The following is a 17,817-nucleotide window of genomic DNA, read 5'->3' on the forward strand; positions in this document are numbered from 1 at the left end:
ACTGAGACACGGAGGGCACAGGTGACTAAGGAATTGGAAAATACGCTTTGAAAAGCACTGAATCTAAACTCGCCAGTGGTCTTCACCAAGAAGTCCTACAAGGATCTTTGGCTTTGCTGTTCCCGACGAGCAGGTTGAGGCCCTCTGCCAGAGTTTACATGTAATCCATGTGCGCTCGCCGCGCTTCGTGCTTGCCACACTATATAAAATTAACTCCAAACCAAATGTGGATAGTGGGGGTATGAATGCAGGAGGATGCATAACACGTCCGCTCGCCACGCTTAGGGCTGCCATAGATAGTGGGGGTTTGAAAAGTAGGGATTTGCCAGTATGTAACATGAAACACTGGCAAATGCCTCCCATGCTTTGGGCTGCCGTGGATAGTGGGGGTTTCAAATGGAGGAATTTGCCAGTATGTAACATGGAGCACTGGCAAATGGCTCCTTCATTGTGAACGAGACGCACTTGCGCCCACACCCCCTCTTTGGACAGGAGCCGCACGCGCTACAGAACCCCTAACCCTGTCGGGTTGATGTACCCTGCCGCAATAGCTACTCAGACGCAGGAGCATCTCATTGCTGGAGCGTCTGAGACGCTCCTGCGTATCAAACAGATGGAGTGGCTCTCCACCGGCACCAGCATGATCCCCTCTCCGCCAAAGAGAGTGGATCATGCTGGTGCCGGTGGTGTGAGAGAGGCGCTGACTAGGCTTGCCAGGGACACCGGGAACAGAGATGCAGTTCCCGGCAACAGTACGGTAGTTACTTGTGTAGTTTCACGGCGGCAGCCTACGCTGATAATGTAGCTTAGGCTGCCACCGTGAAACTACACAAGTAAGGCAGCCGTTGGGCTACGCTGATAACGTAGCTTCAAACGTAGCGTAAGCTGCCGCCGTGAAACTACACAAGTACCCACATTTTTCTCAAAATGGCCAAAACCATGTGCACTGCAGGTGGGGCAGATGTTAACGAGCACAGAGAGTAATATTTGGGTGGGGTGTGTTGAAACTAAAATCTAAATTGCAGTGTAAAAATAATGCAGCCAGTATTTACCCTGCACAGAAACAAAATATCTCGCCCAAATCTAACTCTCTCTACACGTTACATCTGCCCCACCTGCAGTGCATATGGTTTTGCCCATTTTGAGAACAACTTCGTACTGCGGGCCATAGAGTATATTTTGTCATATTTAAGGGACTGAAAATGAACAACTGTGGCTGGGTGCAGGGCCGGTGCTAGAGTGTCTCCTACAGATATCCATATCCGTGGTTCCCAAAGTTGGTCCATATCCGTGGTTCCCAAAGTTGGTCCTCACAGTGCACGTTTTCCAGATCTCTTCACAGATGCACAAGTTAGATTCTTGAAAATGTGTTAGTGAGTAATGAGTACACCTGCTGGGTGACCTGGGAAGTGTCAGTGAGTGACAAGTAGACCTGTGCACCTTGTATTAAAAGGGTGGTTTGGGGCTCTATTGTAGGCAAACAAATGCCACTCACATAGTAGAACTGACACAGAGCTGTAGGATTGTCACACGACTACAGGACTGTCTCCCACACACACACACAAATACACTAGAAAGTCTTTCACATAGATGGAGGACCTGTACATCTGGAGGAGTATCACACCCCAGGAATACTCTCATACAGCTGGAGGAATGTCACACCCCAGGAATACAGTCACAAAACTGGCAGGCTGTCACACTCCAAAATACAGTCACATCTGGAGGAGTGTCACCACAGGGGCATCTCTCGGTCTGGCATTCTCAGTACCAGATAACACATCCCTCAGCAGTAGCAGCAGGTTGCCTGGAGCAAGGCTGCAATGGCAGCACTACAACTAAACAAACCCAGAGTGTGCCAATAAGACCCCCGACTCCCGCGTTCCCCGCACAGCTGACAGCCATCCAAGTGCTTAGAGGTTAACACAGGAACAGGTAGAAGCGATCACCCTCCCTGCAGGAATCACCCCAGCTGTCCTTCTACTGTGTGCACCTCACTTTTTTCCCAGTGCCCAGTAGTAGCAGCTTCACCACCAGAGGCTTAGCATATCTGATGGGCCTGGGTGCACGCAGACCCTGCCTTCTCCTCCTGGTCTGGCAGCGCTGCATCCAAGGGGAGGTGGGCAAAGAGGGCGATCGTGATCTATATCCGTCCCTGGCTGGAGGATGCTGCGGCTGGGGGCTATTGGCGGCCAAGTACATGGTGGCCCCGCAGCCGAATCTACTGTGTGCACAGGAGGCCGGGCTCTCACAGCGGCAAGGGGTTAGTGGTGGCAGCTGCCGGGTACATGGTGCCCTCCCAGCCGGAGGAGGAGCAGCCCGGAGCTGCTACTGCTGTGTGCGCGAGGAGCCGGAACTACTGGTTCGCGGTGCCGGCTCCAGGTTTTGTAATAGCCGCAGTGGATACAGTATGTTATGCAAAGCTGCTACCGCAAGCACACCTTGCTATGACCAGATTCTGCTTCCCCCGCCAAAAATCTGGTCGCCAGGATGCAGAATCTGGTCGCCGTGGCGACCTGGCCTCCAGGGTTTGTCAAACCCTGAGATAGATAGATACAGAAAGAGATACATGAGGGATATTGACAGAGAGAGAGAGAGAGAGCTAGAGAGATAGATAGATAGAAAGATATAGACAGACAGAGATAGAGATAGACAGACAGTTAATAGATAGATAGGAGACAGAGAGAGATAATAGATTAATAGATAGATATAGATAGATAGAGACAGAGAGAGATAATAGATATAGATAGAGAGATAGATAGATAAAAACAGAGAGAGAGAGAGAGAGAGAGAGACAGACACACACAAATAAAAACAAACTCACTCAGCCAGCTCCTCTGTAGGCTCCCCGGCCATCTCTCTTGTGCAGAGCTCCACACTGAGATGGGGGCATCTAGTGGCTCCTGCTAGTACTGCAGTTAGCAGTAACTCCGGAGCTTTGCTATGCCTCCTCCGACACTCAGCGCACCATTCCGGGTGCTTCATGTTTCCGGGCGCCTCATCAGCGTCTCACAGGTAGCGGCAGCTGACAGGAGAAGGGTGCAGAATACGGAGAGCGCCTCTGCTGGCCGGCGCCTCCTTGCTTTGCATCCCTCGCTGAGCGGGTTCCGCCGGCCCTGGCTGGGTGATATAAAAATATTGCTACAAACATTCTATGGTGCTTGTTTAGTTTCACGGTGGCAGATATTGCATGCAATATCCTATCCGAAGCGATATGGCATCCGATTTGATGCGATTTGTTTCATTACCCCACTATCCACTATGCATGGAGTTGATTTTATATAGTGGGGCGAGCGAATCTAGCCACCGAGCCCGAAGCGTGGCGAGGGGACGCGGATCACTTTACATGTATTCCGCGGCGAGCGCAGCGATCCCCGCAAGGGGACGCGGAATACTTGTAAAATAATCCGCGGGGCTCGCCTCGCTGCACTCGCCACAATGTATATCGACAACTCCATGCGTAGTGGATAGTGGGGTAATGAACAGGTCAAAAATCGCATCAAATCGCATGCGATATCGCATCTGCCACCATGAAAATAAACAAGTACCCATTCTATTGTAACACATGGCCTTTCCTTGGCCCATAATGCAAATCATAATGTTATGCTTTTTACCTAGAAGACAATTGTATGACTGAGTCTCATCTCTTACAGCACAAGCACTGCTCTCCAACAGATCTGGAAATGTATTATTCCCAGCAAGAAACAGGACCACGGGGCGCCCTCTACACTGCCATCACCCAGGCCAAGAAGACCCTCCCAGAACTGCCTTCTCCTTGGCTTCCTGTCATCAATGCCCTCAAGGAGGCAGAAAAGGCCAAAAGAGAATTAGGGGCATCACAGCAGTGAGTTTATGTAGGGTGGGGATGGGCGGAAGTGTCAGGGTAGGTTAAGCAATTGGGGAGGGGGTTGAATTTAGGGATGAGGGTGTTTACTATCACAATGCACTAATCTGCCTGAAACATCTCCATGTAATAAAAACCAACGCACCATCCCACTTAGCAAGGTGTATTGGCGTTACAGTAAATAAAAGCACTCACCCATTTAATATTTTGTGTAGCTTTCTTTTTGTCATTATAAAAATGGACTACGCAAAACATGCAAACAATCATAAATCGCTACACAACCATATTTAAACACATCACACAGTTTTATATGCATGTCATAGACAGGATTTCATTCACTGGAAGCCAAGAACTATTTGTATGCCACTTCCAGGACAGCCTCAATGTACAGTAACTGGTTTTGTTGTATGACATGTGATGTGTTTTTTTCTCATTGCACGTATATATGTGGCAGAGTATATAAAACTGTCCTTTGTTATATACAGCCTTGGGATTGCTATTGAACTTAGCAGATAAATCTCTGGAGGGCTCCCATGTTAAGTGGGTGGTATCACATAAGCAATTCAAACTCTAGTGTTTTCCAACTACATCATCCTAGAAGTCAAGAGGGACAAAATACTGCTGGACTTCCCTCAATGTAGGATTTTCCTCATCTGTGGTAAAACACCTTGCTGCTTCTGGTTCCACTTCTCCAAAAAATAAATAAAAATACATAAAGATTAGTTTAGAGGCCCAAGCTACAAATAAATAAGTCACAAACGTGTTTGAGTTTAAGAAATGCACTGTTTACAACAGTGTTTTCCAACGGTCCTAAGGGACTCCTAACATTCATGTTTACCGGATCTCCTAGTTGGTGCACAGGTGTAATCATCATTGGATGAAACAATTTAAAAGATTTACAGACAACATTGAAAACATGCACTGTTAGTGAACATGGAGGACTGGAATTAGAAAGCACTAGTTTAAATAATACCCTTTCAGACTAAAAACCTAGGTCTAATCTGGGTTATTGAACATCATTTAACATCCTGTCATAGTTGCTTGAAACCATGTTCTCAATGGACATGGGTTATTGGCAGGTAGTCCCTGGACTGGTGCTTGGAGATGACATCACCAAGCAGTGGTTATCTGGCTCTCTGCTACTTTTAGCATGACCTGGGTTGGATAACCCGGGCCAACTTTCACACTGCGGACTACCCAGAGTAGTCCCTGGTTTGACCTTAGTCACAACCCAGATAGTAGGACCCAGGACATACCTCCCAACATGACCCTCTCCAGGAGGGACACATTGCTCTGCACCTGCACTTTCCTCTTAATGTATGATTGCCATCACCTGTGTTGAAGCACCTTTCTTATTAATGAACCTGTTCAACACAGGTGCTGGCGATCATACATTAAGAAGAAAGTCCAGGAGCAGAGCATTGTGTCCCTCCTGGAGAGGGTCATGTTGGGAGGTATGCCAGGACACACAACTCTGGTAGACCCTTTTAAATCAAACCAGAACCTACATTGCCTCAGCGGTTAAGAGACTGGGTTTGAAAGGGGTATTCCTATAACATTTTATTAGTATTATTAACCGTTGTTGCTATCTTGAGATCCTTATTACATAGGCTGCATTAGCATGGGAAAGGCAATCACCAGAGATAGCCAGTAAATCCTTTCATGATGTTGGATTTCACAGATGATAGCACGGTGGTATCCCGTAATCAACATGGAAATCCCAGATCCTATATATCCAGCAATCACAGCTGTTTTCACCAGAGGTAGGATTTTTCACTACTTAATAGTCACTCCCATAGTGAATGATGGGTGATGAAGCTCTGAGGAAGCTGCATGTAATATTTTTGGAGTGTATTCACTCTTGTGTGATAATAATGGGCTGTTCCCCTTAACTTCAACCTGTTACCGCTGGATATATTGCGTGTTAATTCAATACTGCACTTTTCTAATTTACATCATATGGGCACACAACCTATCCAATCCCAATGAAATTAGCATTTTATAATATCAGTGCACATGCTTTACACAGCTAAAAAACCTTAATGTGTTATCACAGGATTAGGACAAATTAACATATCAAAATCAGTTTAACATGAGGTTCCCTGTACTACAGCATTATTCTTAATTGAATTTAGGAAAATAAAACCAGAAGCACTCCCCAGATAATAAAAAATAAATAAAAAAGAATACTTTGCACTTTTACATTGTGTAATGCAAAGTGAGCGAAAATCTCACTTTTCGTCTGTCTCAATGAATAAAGAGTTGTAATACTGGTATTGTTCATTACTCACAGTTTTTTTGCAGGATTGCTGGAGGGGCCCGGCGGGGCCCTGGTCCAACCCCCCCATACCTTCCCCCTCCATCCCTCCCGGGCAGCAGTAGCAGCACACCTACAGCATGTGCTCTGCTGACAGCAGGCTCAGTATGAGCATCTCAATGACAGCGTGAGCGCTCATGCTGAGTCTGCTGTCAGCAGAGCACATGCTGTAGGTATGTGCTGGTGGTGGGGGCAATAACCCCCCCCCCCCCCCCGACTTTAAAGTGTTTTTCCACTCTCCTTAACCATTTTGGGGGCGTGGTCACCTCCCACTAAGGCCACGCCTCGGCTGCCCTGACCACTCATGCAGCAGTGCTCCCATCACTGGAAGTGGAACATATGCCTGCCACAAGTCAATAAAAGTGGTGGATTTTTTCGGGCCCAATAACTCATCCAGGAGCCTGGTCATCTGCCATACAGTCCAGACCTGGCCCCTGCAGCGCATGATGCGTAAGGGGTCGTTTTATGTCTCTGGAGGCTGCAGTGGAGACCGTCATCCAGCATTCAGAAGGTACAGTGCTGCTTTGCGCTGGTCCAGCTGCTTTAGAGGATTGAGAACTCTGCAGACACTGGTTACTATTTGTTACACATACACAGTCCTTTGGGTCGGTGCGTAATGGAATCATAGCAAACAAGATAACATGCTGATGTTCAGCGTTTTGAAAAGTGAACTGAAAACCTGCTGTATTGAGAAATGACTGTGTGCTTGGTCAGCAATAGGAAAGTTGTAGGATGTCATAAGCATAACTGAAACATGGCGACCTTGCGCACATACTGCATGGGAGAGTATTGAGTTTGTGAGGCCTGGGGTTTTAAAACACAAACACAACACAAACATAAATTCCTTCCTAAAGAAGCTGCTGTAAACTACAGCAAATAATATCATCATCACCTGAAATCCTAGTGCTATTGTGCATTTATACAGATTTTTGTGCCTGATTTCAGACCTGTGTAAATTCACAGATAGATTGAGCGATTATGAAATGACTGCGCATGCATTAGGTTCGCATCAGGCATGTGCGAGGAGAAATAGCAACAGAAATTGCATAAGGATTGTTATCGCAATCTCCCCACAATCAGAAAGCTGGCGTTTGGGCATGGTCATAGGCGAATCTAGAATGATGGTAATGGGTGCTCCCAGATCTAGACATAATAGCAGGGGGACCTTTGCACGGCATAGCCGCGCTGCAAAAAGGGGGCGTGACCTCATGGTAAGGAGGCGTGGTATCACAAAAAGGGGTGTGGTATAACACTTTAGACCATACACAGTAATGCCCATTACACATTTTAGCAAACTCCGTAATACCCATTACACATAAAGCCACATGCCATAATGCCAATTACACATAAGGCCACACACCATAATGCCCATTACACATTGTGCCACACATCATGATGCCCATTACATACTATATAACAAACCGTAATGCCCATTACATATTTGCCACATAAGTGCTGCTTACCTACGTGCTCATTGCTAGGGGGTTCTTGCTTGATGGCACCATAGTACCCATTATACATGATGCCGCACACCATAGTACCCATTACACATGATGCCGCACACCATAGTACCCATTACACATAATGTCCCTTACACATGATGCTGCACACATAATGCCGCTTACATATGATGCTGCACACCGTAATGCCCCTTACACATTAAGCCACACATTATGCGTAATGCCCCCACATACTGCCACTTGTAGCGTCCCTTAAGCAATGCCCCCAAAGGTGGCACTTACAGTAAATTTTTATATGACCCTTCGCTGCTGCTGCAGGGAGAGATGGAGAGCGGTGCAGCTGCTTCTATGGGGAAAGTAGCAGAGTGCAGCACAGAGCACGCTCCCACTCCCCTCCTGGTGTCCCCTCTAGCCGAGTGGCCTTTTTAAATATTGTGCACGCTGTTGTTGTGCGTGACATCGGGGGAACACACCGGGCGCCGCCACCACATGATTAAGGGGGGGGGGGGGCGGGCTGAGGTGAAAGCGGGGAGAAGAATTGGAGCAAAAGCTGCAGGGGTGACAGTCATTGACAGCTGGGCAGAGAGCAGGGGGCTGCCCGGCTGTATTCAGAGCACTGCAGGTCTCGGCTGTTTGAAATGATACCCCTTTCACAACAGAAAATGCAGGGATTTACCCGGGAATATGGTCCCAGGATCATGCAGGGACATTCCCAGGCTGACCCCTTATACACCAGCCTAGTCCCTGCATTTTCTGGTGTGAGGGGGAGAGACAACCACTCCCCACTCCCTACCCACCTTTAATTAACCAGCTATATCTTCGGAACCAACTAACCCATTTACATGAGACCAGTATCATATTGAAGAACTTTTGAGTTGGCTTCGAATGATTTTGGTCCCGTGAAACTGGGCAGTTTGGTTCCAGAGAAATCTGACCACAAAGAACATAAACAGTCATGAAATTACATTTAAGAAATAAAAAAAACGGTTTAACCTCAATAACCCTGGAACCAATTAACCCATATGGATCCAGCCTGGTATCAGATTTAAGGCCCAGCGATTTGGGTTCGACTGAGATCAACCTCGAGCTTCAGTGATGCCAAAGGGGGAACTGGCAGCCGTTGAACTGGGTGGGGGTCGGAATTAGCGGTTCCCATGTTATCCTATAGGGAAAATGTTCCAGCTTTGCCTGGCCGTATCTCCGGTTCCCAGGGGGCTAGAGACATGGGGCTGGACTCGTTGGAAAGCCCCATCCCTCAGCTACAAAATGGACTAATGGGTGGTCCTGTGCACCCCCAGACCACCCCCTAGATTCGCCTATGGGCATGGTAACTGTCCATTTTTATGGAGTTCCTCGGTGAGAGAACACTGGCGAAGACTACATTTATTCAGTATGCTGTATACATGTAATGGGGCTATGGTGATGCTTGGGATTGCACATCATTGTTGCCGGGGGGTATACACTCTGAGTGATCTGTGCTTCATTTCTAAACCATCTAGTCAGAGCTCTCAGAAACAGCCTTCATATCCCCCCGTGTGTGTGCCTCATTGCCCACATTTACACAGACTGGGGAAATCGTTGGGTGGTCTATGAATTTCATATTGACGAATTTTCTTCTCTGTCTGGGCGGTGGCTATTAACTTGCGATCCGGTCTCAATAAGGCCCCTTGTCTGTTCTAGTTCAGTGTAACATGAGTGAGAGCCAGAAACTTCCTTGTTTTCAATTATTATACTATTTTGTACAACATTACTAACTAGGTAATTACGACAGCTTCAAGTGTTTTTTTTTCTTTTTCTATAAGCAACTTAATTAACTTTTTAACCATGTATCTTCGCTATTCACCTTTATCTAATACTTCTACCCCATATATGTCCACCCCGGTCTGTTTGCCCTTCAGAATGTAAGCCCTCACGAGCAAGGCCCTCTACTCTCATGTACTTTTTGCCTCTCTTTAACTATTTCCTGCTCCATACTGCCTTCAATGACACCTAACCCTCGGTTTCTGCCACATTGTCCTCTCCCCTGACTCAGCAAAGTTTACATACATTGGGGCAGATGTATTAAGCATGGTGAAGAGATAAACTGGAGATGAAGTGGAAGGAGATAATGCACCAGCCAATCAACTCCCAACTGTGATATTTCAAACACAGCTGATTGGCTAGTGCGTTATCTCCTTCCACTTTATCTCCAGTTTATCTCTTCGTCAGGCTTAATACAGTACAAGACAATGGGGTAGATAATGTAAGTTTTTTTTGTTTATGCATTTCATTTTGTAAGGTACTATGGAACCATATAAATCAGGGATGGGGAACCTTTGGCCCTCCAGGTATTGTTGAACTATGCATCCCAGCATGCTCTGCTACATTTTTGCTATTTGGCTATGCTGCAGGGCATGCTGGGATGTGTAGTTCAACAACAGCTGGAGGGCTGAAAGTTCCCCATCCCTGATATAAATAAATAATGTTGGTAATAATAAATTAATAAATATTGTATTGCTGGTAATAATAACAAACGCAGATCATTATCTCCTTTGCAATAATATTCTGGAGAGAAAACAAGATGGCCATCTAATGTTGGCATGTGAACTCAGAGAAAGGATTAGGAAGGGGATGGTGTTATTGCACTGAGCGCTCCCAAAACACATGGGTAAAGATGTATTAATTGGTGATCTACAATGGGACTTGCTGCAGATTGACAGTGGATTTTAAAGCTAAAATACAGCATATACTGATGTACTACAGGCTACTTAGTAGTCAGAAGTTAACATCCCTGTCTGCATCAAAATGTGCAGATATACAGTATATATCATAGGCGTTTCTATAATGGGTGCAGTGTGCTCGGTGCAAATGGGGCCCTGTGTCCAGGAGGGCCCACAACGCACACACTGCACCCATACATTATATTTACCCCTCTGGAGTCCCGCTGTGGCATCTCTGCAACGGAGACACAAAATACTCGAAAGATGTCCGCCGTGGCAATCTCCGAGTGATTTGCCCCCTGGACATTGTTGCACTGCTTTGCAAAGTAGTGGGGAATAGACACTATGTGCAGCTCACACAGCACTTGCAATACCCCCACAGTGGTGAAAACAGGGGCGTGGCCTTGCGGGAGTGCTGCAGTTATAAGCCACGCCCCCTATTCACTAAGCCACACCTCCTATATTCGGGCACCGGAATAAGGGCCATAGTGTATAGGGGGGAGAGATATAAATATAGGGGTGGAGATGAAAACAATTAATAAGCACATGAGTTAGCAAAGATTGCATAGCCAAAATTCCTGGGTTCAGCCTGGGGAACAAACAACCTGCGACTAGCGCTGGTGTTAAAGGTTCGTGGGACCAATTTGGGAATTTTGGGTGGTGTGAAAGGGGTATAAGATTAGACTGCTATGCAATCTTTGCTAACTCATGTGCTATTTACATACAATTCATACTATCTACATTCAATCTGCACTATATAATCATTGCTGCCCTGTCTATTTGGCTTTTTGATTTCAGCTGAACGGGAGCACGCGTCGGCATCGAATCAGGATAGAAAGCTTAAAAACATGTTCTATCTCCATTCCATGTCTATGTGATCACAGTTCAATTTTGATAGATTAATCACTAGTTCATACAATGTAAAAGAAGGATGAAATTGTTTATATTGACGTCCCAAATAGACGAATGACAAATTACAGATATATCTGTCAATATTTTACAGGAATATACTTCGAAATGGACAATATTATTATTATATTAGTATAATAGTATAATATTTAACAAAGAAAAGTTACCATATATATTAGAGACTAGGTGATTCATCGCGCCCTACGGGCGCTCTTCACACCGTCGTAAGGGGCTGCGCCCCCTTAATTTGTGAACGTTTGTATATGAGAAATATGGTTAGAATTGTATGAAAGATGCCTGTATTGCAACTTAGGTGTCTGCGAATCGCGGGAGGGGGGGTCGCGGAGGGTGCCGCGAATTGCAGGAGGGGGGGTCGCGGGGGGTGCCGCGAATTGCAGGAGGGGGGGTTGTGGGGGGGTGGATGCTGCGAATCGCGGGAGGGGAGGGATTGCAGAGAATCGCGGGAGGGGGGTCGCGGGGTGGGTTGCCGCAAATCGCGGGAGGGGGGTTACGGGGGCGGGGGTTGCGGCGAATCATGGTAGGGGGGGTCGCGGGGGGTGTGCCATGAATCACGGGAGGGGGGGTCACGGGGTGGGGTGCCGAGAATCGCGGGGGTGTGTGTGTGTGCCGTGAATCGCGGGAGTGGGAGTTGCGGGGGGGGGGTGGGGGGGGTGTGACGTGAATCGCCAAAAGAAAAAATTAACACAGAAAGGTCAACACATGTAAATGTTGACATAAGTGTGGCACTTCATTGGTGTCCATGTCGACACATGAGAATGAATATGAAAACATTCAAAAAATGAAAAAAAAAAACTTCAAAAACTCATGTCAACCTTTTTCATTGTCGACCATAGCCATGTCAGTGTTTTCCAAGTGCAATTTAATTCTGGAGCTGCCGCGAATCGCGGGGGGGGGTGCCGCGAATCGCGGGAGGGCGGGGTTCACAGGGGTTCCGGTGGGGGGTTGCCGCGAATTGCGGGAGGTGGGGGGTCACGGGGGTGCCGCGAATCGCGGGAGGGGGGGTTGCGGGGGGGTGTGACGCAAATCGCCACAAGAAAAAATCAACACAGAAAGGTCAACACATGTAAATGTTGACATAAGTGTGCCACTTCATTGGTGTCCATGTTGACACATGACAATGAATATGAAAACATTCAAAAAATGAAATAAATCTTCAAAAACTCATGTCAACCTTTTTCATTGTCGACCATAGCCGTGCCAGTGTTTTGCATGTGCCCTTTAATCCTGGGGCTGCCGCGAATCGCGGGGGGTGCCGCGATTTGCGGGAGGGGGGGGTTGCGGGGGGTGGGTGCTGTGAATCGCGGGAGAGCGGGGTTCATGGGGGTTCCGGTGGGGGGTTGCCGCGAATTGCGGGAGGGGTGGCGGTCGCGGGGGGGTGCCGCGAATCGCCGGAGGGGGGGTTGCGGGGGGTGTGACGCGAATCGCCACAAGAAAAAAATCAACACAGAAAGGTCAACACATGTAAATGTTGACAAAAGTGTGCCACTTCATTGGTGTCCATGTCGACACATGACAATGAATATGAAAAAATTTAAAAAATTAAAAATAAATCTTCAAAAACTCATGTCAACCTTTTTCATTGTCGACCATAGCCATGGCAGTGTTTTGCATGTGCCATTTAATCCTGGGGCTGCTGCGAATTGCGGGGGGGGGGGGGGGGGAGGGGTGTGTGCCGCGAATCGCGGGAGGGGGGTCGCAGGGGGGGTGCCGCCAATCGTGCAAGGGGGGGTCGCGGGGGGGTTCTTTTTGCCGCGAATCGCGGGAGGGAGGTCGCGGGGGGGGGGTGTTTTTTCTGCGAATCGGGGGGGGGGGGGGGGTGTCACGGGGGAGGGTTTGCCGCGATTCGCGGGAGGGGGGGGAGGTTTTGCCGCAAATCGCGGGAGGGGGCGCTCACCTGGTGGCTGTGGAATAGCAGTGCTGGGCAACATGGGAAGGCAGTGGGTGTCTGGCACTGTCTGTGGGCTCACTGGGCTGGTTCTCTGTCACATACCTCCCAACATGACCCTCTCCAGGAGGGACACAATGCTCTGTTTCTAGACTTCCCCTTAATGTATGATTGCCATCACCTGTTTTAAACAGGTTAATTTCTCAGAAAGGTGTTCAGCACAGATGAAGGCAATCACACATTAAGAGGAAAGTCCAGGAACAGAGCGTTATAGACACAGACACCCACTTTGAGTGACAGATGTAGCCAAATATATAGGAGATGTGCAGGTTCGGATTTACTTATTGGCTAGCTGCTGTCACATGATTTGACTCCATATCATGCGACAGCCGCTAGCCAATAAGATTCTGTTTTGAGTTCCGGGCAAATCCGAGTAAATCTGAACCTGCACATCTCTAATTTATATGTACATAGCTGTTACCGGTGGCGGATTTGTGGGCTAATTTAGCAGGGATCGTTAATGTGAGATTTCGCAGTGGGAATTTGGGTACTTGTTTCCTAGAAGGGCGCCCACGATTTTGATCTTAGGCATCGCAAGGAAAAAATTTGCGTCGGTCGCATCGCATGCGGCCAAAAAATCGCATGCGATGCGACTGACGCGATTACCGCGATTTTACATAGGGAACAATGTTAAATGGCCCAATTGACCCGATTTCACATAGGGAACAATGTTAAATGGCCCACAGACCCCAAATACCCACCCTGAAGTGTGAAATGGCCCCCCCAATTGTTAACACCACCCCACCATCAACGTCAACCCGAAGCATGCCCACGAGGGGCGGCGGTACGCGTCCTCCGACCTTTTCATACCCCCACTATCCATGTCGGCGTGGAGTTGAGAATAGAAAGTGTTGCGAGCCCCGCGAGGGGATGCGGAACACGCTCCCGAAGCGTGGCGAGCCCCGCGAGGGGACACGGATTACTTAACATGTATTCCGCGTCCGCTCGCCACGCTTTGGGCTCGTATTCCGCGTCCACTCGCCATGCTTTGGGCTCGTATTCCGCGTCCACTCGCCACGCTTCGGGCTCGGTGGCTCGCTGCGCTCGCCAAACTCATCACTGACGTCACAGACCATCCTCAAAAATACCTGGGCACTTTGTGTTTTTTTCACCACACGCAGAAAAGGGCAGGTTTCCACCCCAAACACCGGCTTCCAAACAGTAAAATGGCAGTTCTATTGCCTTAATGATCTATACGCATTTTCTAACGCTATTTCCACTTGCGCATGTGCAATGAGTGCAGTACAGAATGCATGCACAGTCGCAGTCGATAATCACTTGATTTGCAAGTTCTCTGAATAAAGATCCATGCAGAATTAGACCCTTGGTATTTTAATACTTTCTCTCAGTCTGACCTATCCTATATGGCATTAATGCATATGAAATAAATGATTGATAGCAGAGCATCACAATACAGACACTTAGGGGGAGATGTATGAAACATTCTAAAGATGACAGGCAGAGACCAATCATCTGCTGGCTATCATTTTATAGAATGCACAGATGTGTCCTATAACATCCTTCCTGCATTGCACTTGCATTGCAGCATGGATGTTGCAGCATACTAACACCTGCTCTTGCTAAACCATGGCCTCCCATTCAAATCCATAGGACACATTCTGATGTGAATGAAATGTGTTTGTAATGAGGTCCCGCTACGCCATGCTGCTAAAAGTGGGATGTATATCGAGACACATCTGTGTCACATATGTACAGTACTAGATCATGCCTGGCCAATTTGTGGCTCTGTAGCTGTCATAAAACTTCAAGTCCCAGCATGCCTTGCCACTGGCAAGGCATGCTGGGCTATGTAGTTTTCTAACAGTTGGAGAGCCACAGGTTCGCCAGGCCTGTACTAGATCAATGACATCTGTGCCACATATTACTAGGTAAATTATAGCTAGAGCCGGCTGGTTTTTAGAAGGTTTGACACAGATCTTCCTTAAAGTAAAATCAAGCTAAATCAAATTGCAAAGTAACAGATACATGGCATTAGGCGTAGCACAATTTTCTCAGGTATTAATTGTTTTCTAAAAGAAGCTGAGTGGCGACATACTGACAGAAGCAAATCCCATCTTCCATGTGGCCAGGTGGAGCTGTGCAAGAAAAGGGGAAATATTTCTTTGCTAGGCAACAGGCGTAGTCAGAAGAATAAGTGACAATGGCCGCCTCCCACATTTCTGTGGCCAATGTACTGCCAGGACCAAATGATAAGTGAAAGGTCTCCATGCACTGATTTAATGATACATAGGCAAAGTATATATGGACTCTGGAAGGACAGCCAACCAGAAGAGAAGATTTGCTTAAGATGAGATTTGCTTGACTTGTTTTCGCAGCCATTCTTTCAATGACTCGCTTGGCCTCAGCTGTTTTCCAGTATAAAACCTGGATAAATATAGTTGGCATCAGCAATACACTCACCAATACCAAGGGAATGCATGTTACAAAATTTGTATAAGTACCTATAGTAACCAAAGAAAGTAATATTAGACCAATGCATACAATTATTAATAAAACACACAACATTACTTTGCAGGTAGTAAAACGTAAGCAGGAACAGGAAACTGGAATATCATTAATTATCTCAATAGCTTCCTTATACATTCTGGAGTCACCTAAGACTGCCCTAAGGGCATCAGGCACAGGAACAGAAGAAAAGATCCCAGGCTTCCAACTTTCCATGCTCTCATTGACAGCTGGCAAGGTGAGAATGGTCTTTCCATGATATAAATATGATGGCTGATAATGGACTAGCTTAGAATGAACCATTTGCTCATTATTGTTTAGAAGCACCTGGCACAGTTTCTCAAAGAATTGCTCATCTTCAGCTTCAAGGTAAGTCAAATGACCGAAATGAAGAGGCACAGGACATGGTTTTAGCATGATGGGGACAATGGCTTTGTGTGCCAGACAGTCCTGGAACATTGAGAGGTTCGCCTCAAAGCGGCACCAAGGACTACGCACAAAATCTGGACTCAGGACCACCAAAGTCTTTTGGCTGCTCTGGATGCAGTCAACCATATTCTCTATTATTGTCTTTCCTGGGACAAAGTCCCTCTCGTGATAACAGATCTTCAGACTGGGAATCGTTTCCTCCAGCTTATGCATTAGACCGGTCACCCAGATAGAGTCTCCGCTACTGTAGCTGATGAAGACATGATACTTCTCATCCTTACCAAGTTTCGGAATGGACTGGTTCATATTAGAGCTCATGATTACTTCACTTGGATTTCAAATAAATTCCTTTGAAATAAATGTAGCACTTTCTCACGGATTGCTTTGTCTCTTATATTAGTGTGGCATCTTGGCATGTCTGTAGGCCTGTAAGAGAGGTTACATAAAGGATAAATATGTACATTGTCCGGGAATTAATATGTACATCACAATCAGTCTTCTAATATAAAATGTTTAAGAGATAAAAATACATGAAATAATGGAGTGTAGTTTGCACATTGAGTAGAACACTTTAGCTGAGATATAAGTGAAGAATCTGGTATAGCTGACGACGAGGAATGTTGAAGTAGCGGAGATCAGATGCTGGTGTAAGCCTGAGAATTTGGTTATATACTGTAAAGGCCGCCATCCATCAGTGCCACTTGTCGGAAGGTTCAAATCGCATTCGACTTCCCTTGAACTCCCCACCAGCATCCCGGACAGCAGGAGTGCATACGATATACCATATGCGGGCCTTTTGCATATAGGGGGTGATTCTGGTTTGTACGTTCATACGGGGAGTTAGATGTTGAAGATCTGCGCATAAGCAAATATGCTAATGTGTAGGTCTTCTCTGCAGGCACCCACACCGGGTGACAGCTGCCCACCTTGTTCTTGCAGCAGGGTGCCGCTAATCTAAGTCACTGACTGACTTAGATTAGTGAGCGCTACAGAAATCACTGTATCGTTGGCGACCATCTAATGATTTTGGGTCCGCACGCAAGCCTGCGAATGGATATTTATGCAAAACATCCATTCGCAGTGCTGCGAGGACATTCAGCATTTAGCAGGGGGGCGGGCTGTGTTTTATGTAAGTTTTGCTGAAATCGCGCAGGTAAATTTTATATGCATATGGAATTGCTCTTCTAAAGTGGTTACTTGTTAAAGCAATGACAATATGATAATTGCATCCAATGAGAGGCAGTTTTGTACATTTGAATACAATAAAAAAAAAAATCTATTATGAAGTCTGTTTTCTGTTGAAGCACAGAAGTCACATTTCATGGGCCAAAGGCCCAATTTACCACACTTCGTATTTGACATTTGATTGTGATGTAATATCGGAAAACTATATGATGAATGTAACAATTCAGGTTGCCGGGACAGAGCTTGAGATGAACCCCTATCCCGTCCAATCCCTGTCCCTGCTGTAATACTAGCCTATTCGTATTTGCAATAGATATTGTGCTACTGCTCATGCGCCGCCTCAATGAACATCAAAGAGAGCCGCAGCATTTGTTCACACCAGACAGATTGGATAGATAAATCAATAGGTGTGTACCTGGCTTAAAATGTGGTAAGAAGAACCAAGAAAAAAAGTTTTTTTTTTTGTTTTGTTTTTTTCTCTCTCGACATTTCCATATGTACCATGACCAGACCTGTTAGTTTAATATCAATAGTGGGTAAACTAT

The 17,817-nt window shown here is 46.6% G+C and overlaps 2 protein-coding genes across 5 annotated transcripts in view; one reads left to right on the top strand and one right to left on the bottom strand.

The window, feature by feature from the left end:
* Positions 1–4,044, top strand: part of CALY (calcyon neuron specific vesicular protein) — a 43,211-nt gene extending 39,167 nt beyond the window's left edge. For both annotated transcript variants that reach the window (XM_083146161.1, XM_083146160.1), the window contains exon 5: positions 3,651–4,044. In XM_083146161.1, coding sequence (XP_083002287.1) covers positions 3,651–3,845 — 195 coding nt within the window. In that variant the 3' untranslated portion in view covers positions 3,846–4,044. The remainder of the gene's footprint in view (positions 1–3,650) is intronic.
* Positions 4,045–13,060: 9,016 nt separating this feature from the next.
* LOC146007665 (uncharacterized) overlaps positions 13,061–17,817 on the bottom strand; it is a 77,087-nt gene continuing 72,330 nt past the window's right edge. For all 3 annotated transcript variants that reach the window (XM_083146170.1, XM_083146169.1, XM_083146168.1), the window contains one exon: positions 13,061–16,513. In XM_083146170.1, coding sequence (XP_083002296.1) covers positions 15,212–16,405 — 1,194 coding nt within the window. In that variant the 5' untranslated portion in view covers positions 16,406–16,513 and the 3' untranslated portion in view covers positions 13,061–15,211. The remainder of the gene's footprint in view (positions 16,514–17,817) is intronic.

This window comes from Crinia signifera, chromosome 6 (genome assembly GCF_055691185.1).
Source record: "Crinia signifera chromosome 6, ASM5569118v1, whole genome shotgun sequence".
NCBI lineage: Eukaryota > Metazoa > Chordata > Amphibia > Anura > Myobatrachidae > Crinia > Crinia signifera.